This window comes from Platalea leucorodia (genome assembly GCF_965183815.1).
Source record: "Platalea leucorodia genome assembly, chromosome: 4".
Classification (NCBI taxonomy): Eukaryota; Metazoa; Chordata; class Aves; order Pelecaniformes; family Threskiornithidae; genus Platalea; species Platalea leucorodia.
Genome location: NC_138826.1, coordinates 90,272,422 through 90,285,635, shown reverse-complemented (window position 1 = coordinate 90,285,635; position 13,214 = coordinate 90,272,422). Strand labels below are relative to the sequence as shown.

The following is a 13,214-nucleotide window of genomic DNA, read 5'->3' as shown; positions in this document are numbered from 1 at the left end:
TTATTGGAAAGGTCACGTTTACTTTATAAAACCACACATTTTTTCCAGAGTTTAGGAGGAAACACTGGTTCTGCTGAAAACTGAGGCAAACCAAAGATTTAAGTAAGAGCAGTCTGCTTTTCTCCAGTGTCTATGCTGAGAAATCCTAAGGAAAAGGGAAGGGAGGATGCAAGGTGGAAACAACATACAGCCTTCAAAAAAGGAATTACTACAGGTGGCAAGATTAGCCAAAGGATGACACAACTTTCTATTACAAAATGACCACAAAGTTGTAGGGCTTATCAAAATACATCTGCCTTTAAACAGCATGCCTACTTTTTTCACTAAGCTACAAATGTCCCACGTGAAAATGCCATCAAGGGAAGAATCTGGGTTATGAGTCAACCTAGTCTATCCAAGGAAGTAGTATTCACCTGGAAAAGTAACCCCTGCAAGAATTACTGGTTACTGTCCCTGTCCGTCTACTTACCAGCAGCGGCAATAGTGACATCCCGTCCATCTGGGTCTTATTCAGGTCATACCCCGCGATATCCAGGATAGTGGGACCCAAATCAATATTTGCAACAAGCATCTGCAGGGTGAGGAAAACTTACTTCAGAAGACCAGAACCTAACAGATGTAATGAGACTTCTGTATTTTAAGTACTTGTAATTTTAGGTACACTTAAGCACTACTTAATTTTATTTTTATAGGCTAATGGACCCCGTAACGTTCACAAGCAACAGTAGGGTCTTTGGAAAGCGAGCTTCACACCTCATTTATTTCTGTAGTCTGCAATTACTTAAATTTACTGATTCAAGCAAGAGCGTGCACAGCTTTTTAGAATGAGGTCTTTGCGCTTTCTACCACTCCATATATTTAATTTCATTTCATTGATACATATATATGCAGGAGGATGAATTATAACCTAAAGCTGATAACTGTGAAACAATATTAAAAGTAAACCTGTACTCTGATTTCACTTCTTTCTTACCTTGTTTGTCTGATTTGGTTTTATCCCTGGTCCTCGAACTAGCAGTGGAACTTTGATATCAAACTCATACAGCTGCCGTTTGTCTATTGGCAAAGAAAACTGGCCTATACAATAGAAAATGAAAAAAGTCAAATGGCTTCTTGGTTTACATTTTAAGAGTCTTGCGTTACATAATTTCCAGCAACCAACTTTTTAAGAAGTCAGAAGAGGTTCTTAACCTGAACTACATTAAGGAAGTGGAGGATAGGAACAAACAACTTCAAAGTATGAGCTGTATCTTACAAAGTTTAACCGCTCAGATACTGCATTTTTAGTTGTACAACATGATACAGACAGGTCTGTGGCAGATTTTTACTGGTTAACTCTTTCACAGCAACTCTTCCTACAGAACACAGAGACCCTCCCTCCATTTCTGTAATAATTTTATGTATACCAGGATACAGTGGCAGAGATGAATGCTAAAAACCACGACCAAACAAAAACCAACCAAACAATAAAATACCCAAACACCCCACACTGCAACTCCAGATGGTTTTGCAACTCAGATCAGTACTTCTCATGTCTACAGTCTTCCACAGCTGCAGTTCACCCTCATGACCACCCCAGAAAATGGGAAGTGTTATGCAATCCCTGGATCTTCTACAAATGGTCAGTAAGGAGTGAAAATTTTACCCGTGTGGAAGCCATTGTCTGATGTGTAAAAGATGTACGTGTTGTCTAATTCTCCATTCAGCTCCAGTTTCTTCACTAGTTTCTCTATCAGGTCATCTACTGACAGCAGAGTTTGCCACCTATACAGAAAGAAAATAATTCATATTGAAGTATGAAAAATTCAGAATAATTCTGACTGCAAGTAGGGCATTCGTACGCTGCTTCAAGTCAGTGTATGCACGGTAAGTAGACTATTTTACTTGTAAATTCTGAAAATAAACTTCATAGATTACTACACTGTACTATTTGAGCTTGCAATTTGAGATAGAAATAGACTGTTTGTCTTCAGTTCTTGTTGATTTTATTCTGTGGTGTCTGAGAAAGACATCAAAATGACGATTACTTCTTATCTGGAGACAGTCAAGACCAACTTTGAAGCAACACAGTGGCAGACTTATCTCCTGCAAGGTCACTTGTTATTAGTTCTTTATATCTAGTTTTTAATATTAAAATACAAGACTGCTATGAATTTTATTGTGTATCTGGGATCCTTTCTGCTTGAAAACTACATCAGCTATTTTGTATTACTCATGCAATATCAGGGTCCATTATTCCCGTGTGTCTGAAGCCTTGAACAGCTACGAGTTATTCTTTCCTTTGTCCTGGGGTCTGCCATTGAGACAAGTGACTGTTGCTGATAAGTCAATAACAAGCTTCCACAGATGAGTATCATGCTGAATTAGCAAGAGTTATTCAAATCTAGGATCCTGTTGTCTCCAGGCATAATTTAAGATTTTGTTGCATAATTCTACCTTCATGTTTTATAAAGCAAGAGCCTGAAAAAACACTTGGTTTTCCATCTCTAAAGTGACAAGTGAATACCTGATAACTCTCAAAATGGAGTTTAACACTTAAAGTTAAGCTAATGGTTGTTTCGGAGCCTTTAAAGAAGATACACCTACAGTGTAAACAAATACCTTTCCTTTCTATTAAAAAGAGGGAATGAGCTGTATCTTCACATTACTCCCCACATCCACTTTCATGAAAAGGAATCAAGTACCCGCCTTGGCCAAGCAGGTACTCCCATGTAAAAAGACCACAGGCTGAGAGCCAAGATTAATAAATCGGATTAGCTGGCAGATAAATCGATCACATTTGATGTACATCATGTAAGAATCTGGAATTCAAGTGAAGTAGAAGGTAAGGTCATTTTTTATGAAAACCTGTTGTGCACTGAAAGAGAAGCAGTAGAGACACTGAGCATGAGTGGTCTTTTTATGATAAACGATGGCAGCATTTGGGAGCAAAATATTTCTGAAGTCAATGATAAATTTCTTTGCAAAAAGTAAACCAAAAATCAGGTCTGCTGAGACAGATGCCAGAGAACTATTACAGGTAATTTGACATCTATTGTCAGACTCCTTGCAACCCTTTTAAAAAAGAAAAGGTTTTTTTTTTTAAAACAATAAAGTTCTGAGTAGAAATCTTAAGCAACAACAAAAAAATCTTACCGTTTTCTATAAGCATCATCAAGAAACTGTATTGAAGAGTTAGTCATTGGAGTCTTTGCTTGTCGAATTAACCAGTGCTTGTTCTAAAGAAAAAAGACAAAAAGATTAGCATAGGAGAGAAGTACCAGCTTTTATACCTGTCTTAGACCAATTACAACAGAAATGTTGCTTAGGACAAAACATCCACATGATTCCTGTGAAATAACCAGGCCATGCTATCAAACTCACCTGACTCCAGTTTTCCCTCTTGGTTCATGTAAAATCTAAGTTGCAAGAGTAGAATATATTACAGCTCCGTTATTCTCAGCCCTTGGTGAGAAGAAAACAGCTGTGGATCTTTTCAAAGCAGTTCAGGGAAGAAATTTGTGAAAGGAGCTAGGTAAGGCTCTCCCAGAGATAAAAGTGTGATAGCCTGAGACAGGTCCGATGGAAAAAAAAAAAAGCTGAAGGATTCAGCAACATTGTAAGATTGAACTTGGCTGTCAGCATGAGGTTATTTTGGGACTAAGATTGCTGAGCATCCTAACATAGGTAGAGAGCTGGGGAGAAACTCCTGCATCAAAAGCAATTAGGACTACCTAATTTACGGACAGTGAGGACAAAGATCTATAATGATGCCACTATCAGATTCTTGGTAGCCTATGAACTCAGGGCTGGAGACTACTGAGGGAAGCAGAAACATTGCCATTTTATCTGGATTTTTTTGACTCCAGAACAAGAGCATTTCTTTTGCTGAAGCGTTAATGATTCTTCTAGCCGCATCCCCACCTTTCAGAAACAGCCCCTCCCTCTCCCGCCTCACCCACACCCCCCCGAAGTAACAGAGATGATCTGATATGAAAAGTGATACTCCCACATCCTGAAGCACCAGCCTGAACTGGGTCAGCTGCTGTACAAACGCACGGGAAGGTCTCTTGTGAACAACCTGAAGGTTAATATTAGCGGGGAGCAGAATAAAGGAGAAAGTCATGTCAATGCAGCTCTATGCTTTTTCATTTAGTAGGTCAGAGACGACCCCCTCATCACCCTCAGCTTGAGCCTGCAGTTACTCGGTCACTCCTCTCTGTAGGGCCTCATGTTTACGCAATTTTGCTCCTGTCACAAGCGAATGACTCTGAACAGGCTCAGGCTTAAGAGACTCACAGTGAAGTGACTCACATCTCCTGCAATTATTCAGTTCTCCTGTTTTCTGTTCTTGTAGACTGAAGGGAAGATTTCTGGCATGGAAACTTAATACCATGTCCAGTTTATTTTAATGCAGTTGTATTCAGATCACTCTTTTATGGCAGTTGTAAAACAATTCTCTGGAGAGACACTAAGTCTATCTCAGCAAGAAAACTCACGGCATAATCCAGACCAAACATCTAGGACTTGTGTTGGTTGAGAGAGGAAAAAGTACTGAAAGACATCACAAACCCCATCCCCAGCTCCGCAGAAGTTCTTCAGAGAACGAAGGAGCTGGCAGCGTCACCTGTGCACCAGCCACCTCTCACAGGAGGGGAGCTCAGGAGAGGCCCTCCATAAGGCACAACCATGCTGGGTAACTTGGGGGGTAAGTCACCTAGCGCAGTACAATCTTCCTCTTCTCTGGGGTATTTTGTTCTTCCTACCTTTCTCTAAAGTTTCAGGAACTTCACATAGTACCTAAACATCTTTGTGGATTTCAATAAACTTCACACTGACTCAGAGTCCTCAAATCAGCTTCCCTGCCAAGTCTCTTTCACCAGTTACATACAGAGCTGTCCACCGATCCTGCTGCCACCCTATGTCCCATTGTCAAAGGAAGTTTGGGAGACCCTGAGACAGCATACCATATCTCGCCAGCAGAAGCTGAACACAGCCGTGCTCCGATTTTGCAGGAAAAACACTGGCCAGAGTCTGAGAACAACTTAACCCCTGTTTTTCATGCAGAAATTCTGCCTAGATGGCTCCTTTTAGTACCCCTTGCCCACATACTGTATAAGGAAGCTAGGCAACATTAGTTTAGGAATCAAGACTGTACAATGCAAGACTGTCTAGCAAGCATTACAACATCATTGACTTGAGGGTCTGAGCCTACATACTTGTTTATTGCTATTGTAGGAATTTCTGCCCTAGAAAACAGTGAAGCTCAAAGAGGAGTTAGGCTTCAAGACCACAATGCTGCCAATTGCAGAAATGCACATTGCTAATGATCGTAGCTATTTTGTGTCTAGGAAGAAGGGTAATGCTAGTCTGTTCCTATGGTGAAACCTAGTAAAACTGCTGTATCCACAGATATTAACTACCAAACATTAAGTCTGTTATTTTGCTTTATGTTACATAGGCCTATGCAGAGCTTTTGCTCCACAGAAGGAACTCTGACACTGTATTTTTTGGCTAGCTGCTGACTTCGCTGGTCAAGTTATTTCTGGCTCACTATTTTAAAAGTATTCAGTTATTACAGTAATGGAGTCTTAAGACAAAGTTAAGGATCCTTTTATGGAGAGAAAAAAACCCAGTCTCATTCCCACTCCCTAGTTCAAAACTGAACAGCTTGGGCTAAAGTATTTGTTACTGCCTGCAGCCCTTCTCTCCCCTTTCGTTCATATTTTTATATCACCCTGATAAGCACATGGCCATTTTGCAAGCTACAATCCTCAGCTAAAAACAAGTTTCACCCTGTACTACATGAGTCGCAGTGACCTTAGAAGAGGTATCACTGGGCTCCAGATAGGCATTTAGGCAATGATTAGTCTTAAGATTAGGAGCAAATCTTGAAGTGAACTTCGGTTCTTCAGTTGAAGACTGAACAGTAGTGAGTTCTATATTTTTAAACTAGTTGAATCAAAAATACAAAACTTCTGTAAGTTAAATATCTCACCAGATTAACTGTGACTTTTGCTTTCACTTATTGGCAGAGTAAGTAGCAGCAGATTAGTCTGAGCTAGACCATATTTGGCCAAGTTTACTGGCAGTGGAAGGTACTGCCCTGTCTCAAGGATGTCTGCGAGTTTGTAACATTAGGCTCAGCAATTCCGGTTACAGGTTATTTCAACAAAAGAAAGGCAAGTTCTCAAAGCCCTTAGTGACCCTGGGCCTGGCGGTTCATGATTTTATGAAGTCCTCTGGTCAGTCTGATATGCTTGTCACCTCGGAGCAGCTTTGCCAAGAGCTCAAGTAACGAACCACCCACCCACATGAGCAGATGTGCGTGGGAAGACAGGGCTCTCGCCGTTCTTCACCTGAGCCTTCGTGTAGCACACTACCTGTGTGTTCTCCTGAACATACCGAGAGCAACGGAAGAACATTTTAAGAGCTTCCGAACAGTCTGGAAACTGGACAAGGAATTAACTTTCTTCCATTTATCAATCATAATTCCATTGCACTGCCTTATCATTTTTGCCACTACATTTTTTTATTTAGAAGATATTGGTATGCAAATATCTGGAAAGGCTGATTAACGTAACTAAACAACCAGTAGTCGTGGCATTAGCCTGTTCTTCTCACTGTTTAAACTTCACATGCAAGTCAGGGTCATTGCCTACTGCTCTCACAAACTAGTAGAATAACCTATGCAGATTCTTGCTAGTTAACTTACCTTTCCATGAATATTAAAATTGCTGTTTCTTGGTGCACTGACATTCTGAAAGCTCTTCGTATACTGTGGAGCAGCTGTCCAAGGGGAGTGCGGTGCTGGGGTTGAGATCATCATAAAGAAAGGTTCGAAATTAGATTTATACTCCAAGAAGTCCAATGACATGTTGGCCTGTGAACAGTTTTGTTGGAGAAGAAAAGTCATACCTCCAAAGGAAAACAGCAAGTATTTGAAAAATCCAAACTAGACATTCTTAACTTATTTAGAGCTCGGTAGTATTGGGAACATTTAAACTATTTCAGAAAATTATTGCTTGCTCATCTACAAGTGCCCAGAACAGCAGCTTGTGATAAAAAAAAAAATCCCAACTGTTCATGTTAAACAAATCATTTGTCCCACATCTCTGAACGGCTTTCTACTTCAGACCTTTGCATTTTTTAGACCTGGAAGCTCATCAAAAGTTTGTGCTTATTCCAAGTATCAACAAAATCCACCTAAACTCTGCTTTCATCAGGTAAAATTGGAGCTTTCTTTAACACAGTCCGAGTCTTTCTGAGGCTCTCAGATGCCATCTCCTGCCTGACACATCCCAGTTTAGCAGTTTCAATTGTCTTCAGAAATAGCAGTAGCTCTGAAAAAGTTTTTCAGCCCCGCTGTTTATAGCGTATGCTCATTCTGTAGCAACCTCCTAGTTTCTAAGGGATGCCACATTTCTGCTGGTGAAGCTGGAAGCTCTAGTGAAGGAGAGCGCCAAACTCCACTCGCTCACACCACTTCACTGCACTTTCATTTTCGTTTCAGCCCATACACAATTTCAAGTAGCAAGTTAGAAGAGACTGCAAGTTCCATTTTGCCCTTCCCTTGGTCAGCCTTTGAAATTAAAGCTTCAAAAGGTATTACTCACAGATGAGTTCTTCACTATTCAAATCTTGCAACGTTTTCCTTTCCTGTCTGATTAGTACACCTCATTTTGGAAAGCCTTTTCTTTCTCTAGAAGAAACAATACACTAGGAATTCCCTCATCGTCCTTCCTCCTAACTTCCACATCTAAGCAAGTGGGGCTGGACTTCAGTTATATGACAACAGAGTTAAGGGAGGATAAGAACTCTGTGAAGTTCAAAAACCTGGTTCAGAAACCAGTATGATGTAGGTAAACTCATAGAGGTAGTCAACTTAGATTTTGTTAGGAGCTTAAACTGCAACATGTCAGGACTGCAGTAGACAGATCCAGGTGTTCAGATTCCTAATACCAGACTTAAGTACCCAGATGTCCTTAGTCAGGACAAGAAAGCTTGCGCATCACATCAAGCAACACAGGAACCTTGCACAAGCAATAGACTCCTGTGCACTGCCGTCGAGTGAATTAAACTCAAACACTAGCTCTGAAATGCTGAATACATATTGGTAACTACAGGCAGAAGGTAGAACGCAACACGCTGAAAATCATAATACGCTGCTGTAGCAACAGGTAACGCACCACAGGTAAGAGGTTTATGCAGCAACAACCTGTTGGTCAAAATGCTTACGTGCTGCTGAAGGATCAAAAAAGACCAGTACAATGCCAGTAATAGGATAGTCTCACTTCTGGCTTATCAATTCCAATCTAGCTTTAGACAGTGTAAATCTAAATTTAATCGGACAGCTGTTCAGGACCCTGAGAAACATCAATCAGTTCTGTTCCTAGTAAGCAGCTGTCTGTGTTCAAGAACCCACTGGAATGAAGCGCATTAGGGTCTCAAGGGAAGACTACAAATCCACTGCATGAGGGGACTTCTCGGAGAAGAATTTTCCTGAGCGCTGCATGTGAGCTCCCAGCACCACCAACTCATACACTGCAACAGCATGCCAAATTAAGACTTCAGCTTGGCGGGCAGGGGGAACACTTCCTTTCCCTCCTCCTTCCCCCCGCAAACCCCTCCAAGATAATCCTACTTGCTAAACAGGGCCTCAAGAGAGCTCAAGTAACTCTTCCAACTCTCCTTTAAGTATTTGGCATCTTTGTTACCTCTCTTTACCTTAAGAGGATAAAGAGGTAAAGACTCCGCTGGTCAGCTACGCATTTTGGCACAGTCCATACATTGCCCTCACACACTATGAAGGATCGATTAGCCTTTGATATTTCCAAGTTACCAGTTTCACTAGTTGGAGATTACAAGATACCAACACATCACAATATCGAACAAACAAAACATGCTGTAAAGTTATTTTTACACACTTAGCTTTCCACTGAAATCTTGACCCAATTTATCTGTTACAGAAGTTGCGTATTGTAATGAACCACAACATTTTATGAAGTAATTTTAGACATTGCCTACATGCATCACATTCCTCATGCACCATAGCAGTCAGTATTAACCTCTCGGTGAGGCTACTGGCTAGCAAATGGGCAACTGGAATCTCTTTCCTCCCTACAGCTCGTACACACAAACTTGTCATTTTAAAATATACCCAGAATTTTGCTCTGCTGATTAATGCCCACCCACCATCACGACAGCGCAATCACGTATTTATGAACTAATGCGGCCTAACAAATTATCATCCCCACCACCCTTCCCCAAGCCCCCAGCATGAGGCATTATCTGGTCATAAGCAGCTTCTGCAACACAGGTGTTGCAAAACTTCTTACCAGTACATCTGTCAGATAATCTACACTGTAGTTCTCGCCATGCCTTCGTGCTTTGCCATTTACTGAAAGAGTATAGTTGTAGTACTTTGAATTTTTCTCCTGTGAAAAAGATAAGTCGCGTGCATATTTATACAAAGTAACACGTACATTCATTACTTGAAATAATCAAAATGAGCTGCCAACAAGCATTTGTCAAATAGGTTATAAGCATGTGTCACAAGGACACCGCAGGAATTCTCAGAACTGGTCTCCAACAACAAAACTTATTTTAGTGCTATTTCACATTGCCTTGGCTTTACAAGTCAGGTTTTTTTCCCCATGCACCTTAGTAGGAGTAGCCTTTGTGAAAGCCAAGGATCCGATACGCGATAGAGGAAAAAAGGAAAGAAAATTTGCATTAAGTTGTTAGATGCTCTTTCATGACCAGCAAAGTTAGAATACGAGTTGGATTACAAAGCAACCAAAATTAAGTATTTTAAAAAAAGAACAGTCACATACCAAAGCATACCAGAAACTCCATCCAGGAGGGACATGACCTACGCCCCCTGCATCCTCTGCTCCATACTGAAAAAAGACAGACCATGACTCACAGTTTCAATTATGATGAATAAAAGCTAGAAATTATGTTTCATATTCATGTGCTTTATTCAACACTAGTCAGAAACCGCATTAAGCCAAATTCAATTTCAGAATGGAAAAAAACAAATATATATGCATATAAAAACATACGTACAGCCTGTTAGAGAACAGGGTTAAATAACTAGAAAGACAGTAGCTTGACATTCACCAATAAAATTTAAATTTTATTCCCTGTTCTACTCTGCACGTGAAAATACGCAGAGATCCTGGAGACCATACAGTACACTGTCAGGTAATGAGAGGTGATCACAACACGCATGCGACAAGACACTCTTATGCTTTGTGATAAACAGCTCACAAGATACTAAAGAAAACGTCGCATAGACCAACAGCTTCCATCATCCTCCCCCACGAGGGGGTGCGAACTTTAAGCAACGCTAGCCTCTTGTCACCTCAGTGCCAAATAGTCGACAACAACTAGCCTTTAAGCCAGCAAAAAAAGGAAAGTAGCTGCTGAATCAGTGCCAAACTCAAAACAGAGGGTGCCTCAGAGCAACACAACGGGTTTTCTCAGGGCTGCCCTCTCCCATCTACATGGCTCGCCTAACTGCAGGGACAGGAGACTATGCTGAGTCAAGGGATGCTCAAAGGAAGCCAGATAAGTTTCCCTTCCCCTAGCTGCCTCGGTAACACCAGCAGAAACAAATTTGTGCCTGGCTATGAAAATTCATGTTCCATTATTCTATTATACCACCACCATTTTCCACCAAGAGATGCAAGGAAAATAATGCCATTAAGAACACTGGAACTCATCTAGCTCCAAATACAATTCCATCACACAAGAGGAACACCTGATCTTACTGCTTCCAGCACTGAATTTTACAGCTTACCATAAACTACAACAAACCACAGCTTACTCAAAAACAGAAAAATAACAAAAGCACACACATACACGTGATTCAATAATAAAATGTTGGGTAACCTCTGAAAAGAGCTCAAATAATACCTGTTCTCCCAATGAATTTGCCTCAGTGGACATTTAATATTTAAAGTACCAGATTAACTGCTAAAAAGAAAATAGTCCTCTGATTCAAGGGGATATTACCAGTCAGGAATATTGAGAAAAAGTTATTTTTTTCTTTAACATTATTCTAATATCGTGCCTGGTCTGGCACTGGCTTGATGGTGGTCTTCAATACCGCACACCAATCATCTATCCATTTCCCCCATCATCATCTCTAACAATCAACACATCTGAACAAACTAAAAAAGCCTTTGGATTCCATCATCCTTTCAAAATTAACTTTTAAAAACATTCAGGAACGTACAGAACCTGATTTTAAACAGGTTAAGTTAAAGATTTGAACTTTGCGTTGTATTTATCCCATCTCAGCAAAAAGAACTCTTCATCCAAGTATCACCATTTTAAACATTTTGGGGACCCACCATCAGCTACAAATATAAAAATCTATGAATGTTTTAGAAAGGTGGACAAATGGAAATGAACTGCATCACAGTAAAAAAATAAGCACAAAATACCTCATTCAAATACTTTCCAGCAAAGAACGTTTGATAACCACACATGGTTTTGAGCACCGCTGGGAAGGTGTATGGTTCTTGAATCTTCTGCCATAACTTGCTGCTACAGTTTCCTTCCAGAGTGTTATTGACAACGTGATGATTATGTGGATATTTTCCTGTTAAAATGCTAGCTCGACTGGGACAGCAAAGTGCACTGGGAACGTACTGGAAAGGCAGGATGAAGAAATACAAGATCAACATTGTAAAACAATTTTTCCTCATAATTTATAGTTTTGAAATATCAGCTAATAGGTTGATTAAAAAGCTGACCAACATCAAAGCATACTCCTTTTCAGACACAAAGAATTACATCCCAAATATCTGCACTAGTGGAAAGCTGCACATGAAACTGGTTTTAGGTTTCTGCATCATATATTCTTCAACCCCATCCCTCCCATTACAGATTAGACGTAGTTCTCACACAGCAGCAAGCATCCATTAAAATACTGTTTGCCAATTGATTCACTCCATTATTTTAGCCACCGCAATATACTAGAATATGAAAAGAGTGAAGTGGGTTTTCAGCACACACGAAGGTGGAAGTTTTAAGTAGCTTCTTCTAATGCTTCTCAGTTTGTAATAAAAATATTCAGATTACTCTGTTTTACTTTACTGCTTAAGGAACTTAGCACAAGTACTATTAGGAAGTGAAACTTTCCCTCTCAGATTCTGAACATAACCACAACATCACATAATCATTTTGTGACCTAGAAGAGATTGAATTTAAAAACCCCACACACATATGTATAGACTTCGTCAAACTATTACCAGTTTTGAGATTTTTAAATTACCTAAGAGACAAACTACACAGGTGCACATACCTCAGAAGTTCAAAGAGTGAATGTAAACACTTACTGCATTTAGGAAGGTTATTCCCATCTGCGCAATGAGGGCATTCGTCTTCTTTAGGGGTGTCTGGAAGAAAGGGACCAAACCGAAGTCAGCTAGGAAGGTAAGGGCGCCGGGCAGAGCAGCGGAGCGGGAGCAGCTGTACGAGCAGCTGAGGGAGGGCCCGCCGCCACGGCTGCGAGGCACGGCCCGGGCAAGCCGCCCCCCGGGCCGTGGGCCGGGGCCTGCTGCGCCCGCGGCGCCGGCACAAGCCAGCCCCAGGCGGCACAAGCGCGGGGCGCTCCCGGGGACCGCCCGCAGCCGCGGAGGCCGCGCTGCGGGAGCCCCAGCCGCGACCCGCTCGAGCCTCGCTGGCCTCCCAGAGACGCTCGCTCCCGCCGGGACGCCCGCCGCGACGCTGCCTTCAGCGGCCGCGGGCACCACGGTCGCCCCCGGGCCACTCAGTCTAAGGCCGCGGGGAGAGGCTGTCCCCGGCCGCGGGCCGGGCCCCGGCCGCGCCGCCTGTCACCCCGGGCCTCCTCAGCGGCCGGGACGACGCCCGCCTCGCACCGGGCCCTCTCCATCCCCTGCCGGGTGCCCCCAGCCCGCAGCCGGGCTGCGCAAGCCGCCCCCCGGCGAGGCCGAGGCCTCTCGCACCGCTCCCCACGCCCAGCCCCGCGCCTCCCGCTCCCCTGGCGGGCGGGCCCACGGCGGCGCCCCCCGGCCGGCGGAGCGGCGGGGTTACCATGCCGCCCAGGCAGACGTCCTGGTCGTCGGTGAGGATGAGCACCACGTTGGGCCTCCGCGCCTGCCGGGCTGCCCCCGCCGGGCTCAGCACCAGCAGCGCGGCCAGCGCCAGCCCCCGGAGCGCGGCGGCGGGGGACATGGCGCGGCGGCGGGGACGGGCGG

General features: G+C 42.7%; 1 protein-coding gene across 1 annotated transcript in view; it reads right to left on the bottom strand.

Annotated features, from left to right (window-relative positions):
* Window positions 1-13,214, bottom strand: part of GNS (glucosamine (N-acetyl)-6-sulfatase) — a 21,094-nt gene extending 7,880 nt beyond the window's left edge. The window contains exons 1-10 of the mRNA XM_082309530.1: window positions 13,051-13,214; window positions 12,333-12,392; window positions 11,436-11,642; window positions 9,816-9,881; window positions 9,318-9,416; window positions 6,695-6,862; window positions 3,136-3,218; window positions 1,646-1,764; window positions 974-1,077; window positions 470-571 (exon numbers count right to left, since the gene is read on the bottom strand). Of these exons, the coding sequence (XP_082165656.1) occupies window positions 470-571; window positions 974-1,077; window positions 1,646-1,764; window positions 3,136-3,218; window positions 6,695-6,862; window positions 9,318-9,416; window positions 9,816-9,881; window positions 11,436-11,642; window positions 12,333-12,392; window positions 13,051-13,191 (1,149 nt within the window). The 5' untranslated portion in view covers window positions 13,192-13,214. The remainder of the gene's footprint in view (window positions 1-469; window positions 572-973; window positions 1,078-1,645; window positions 1,765-3,135; window positions 3,219-6,694; window positions 6,863-9,317; window positions 9,417-9,815; window positions 9,882-11,435; window positions 11,643-12,332; window positions 12,393-13,050) is intronic.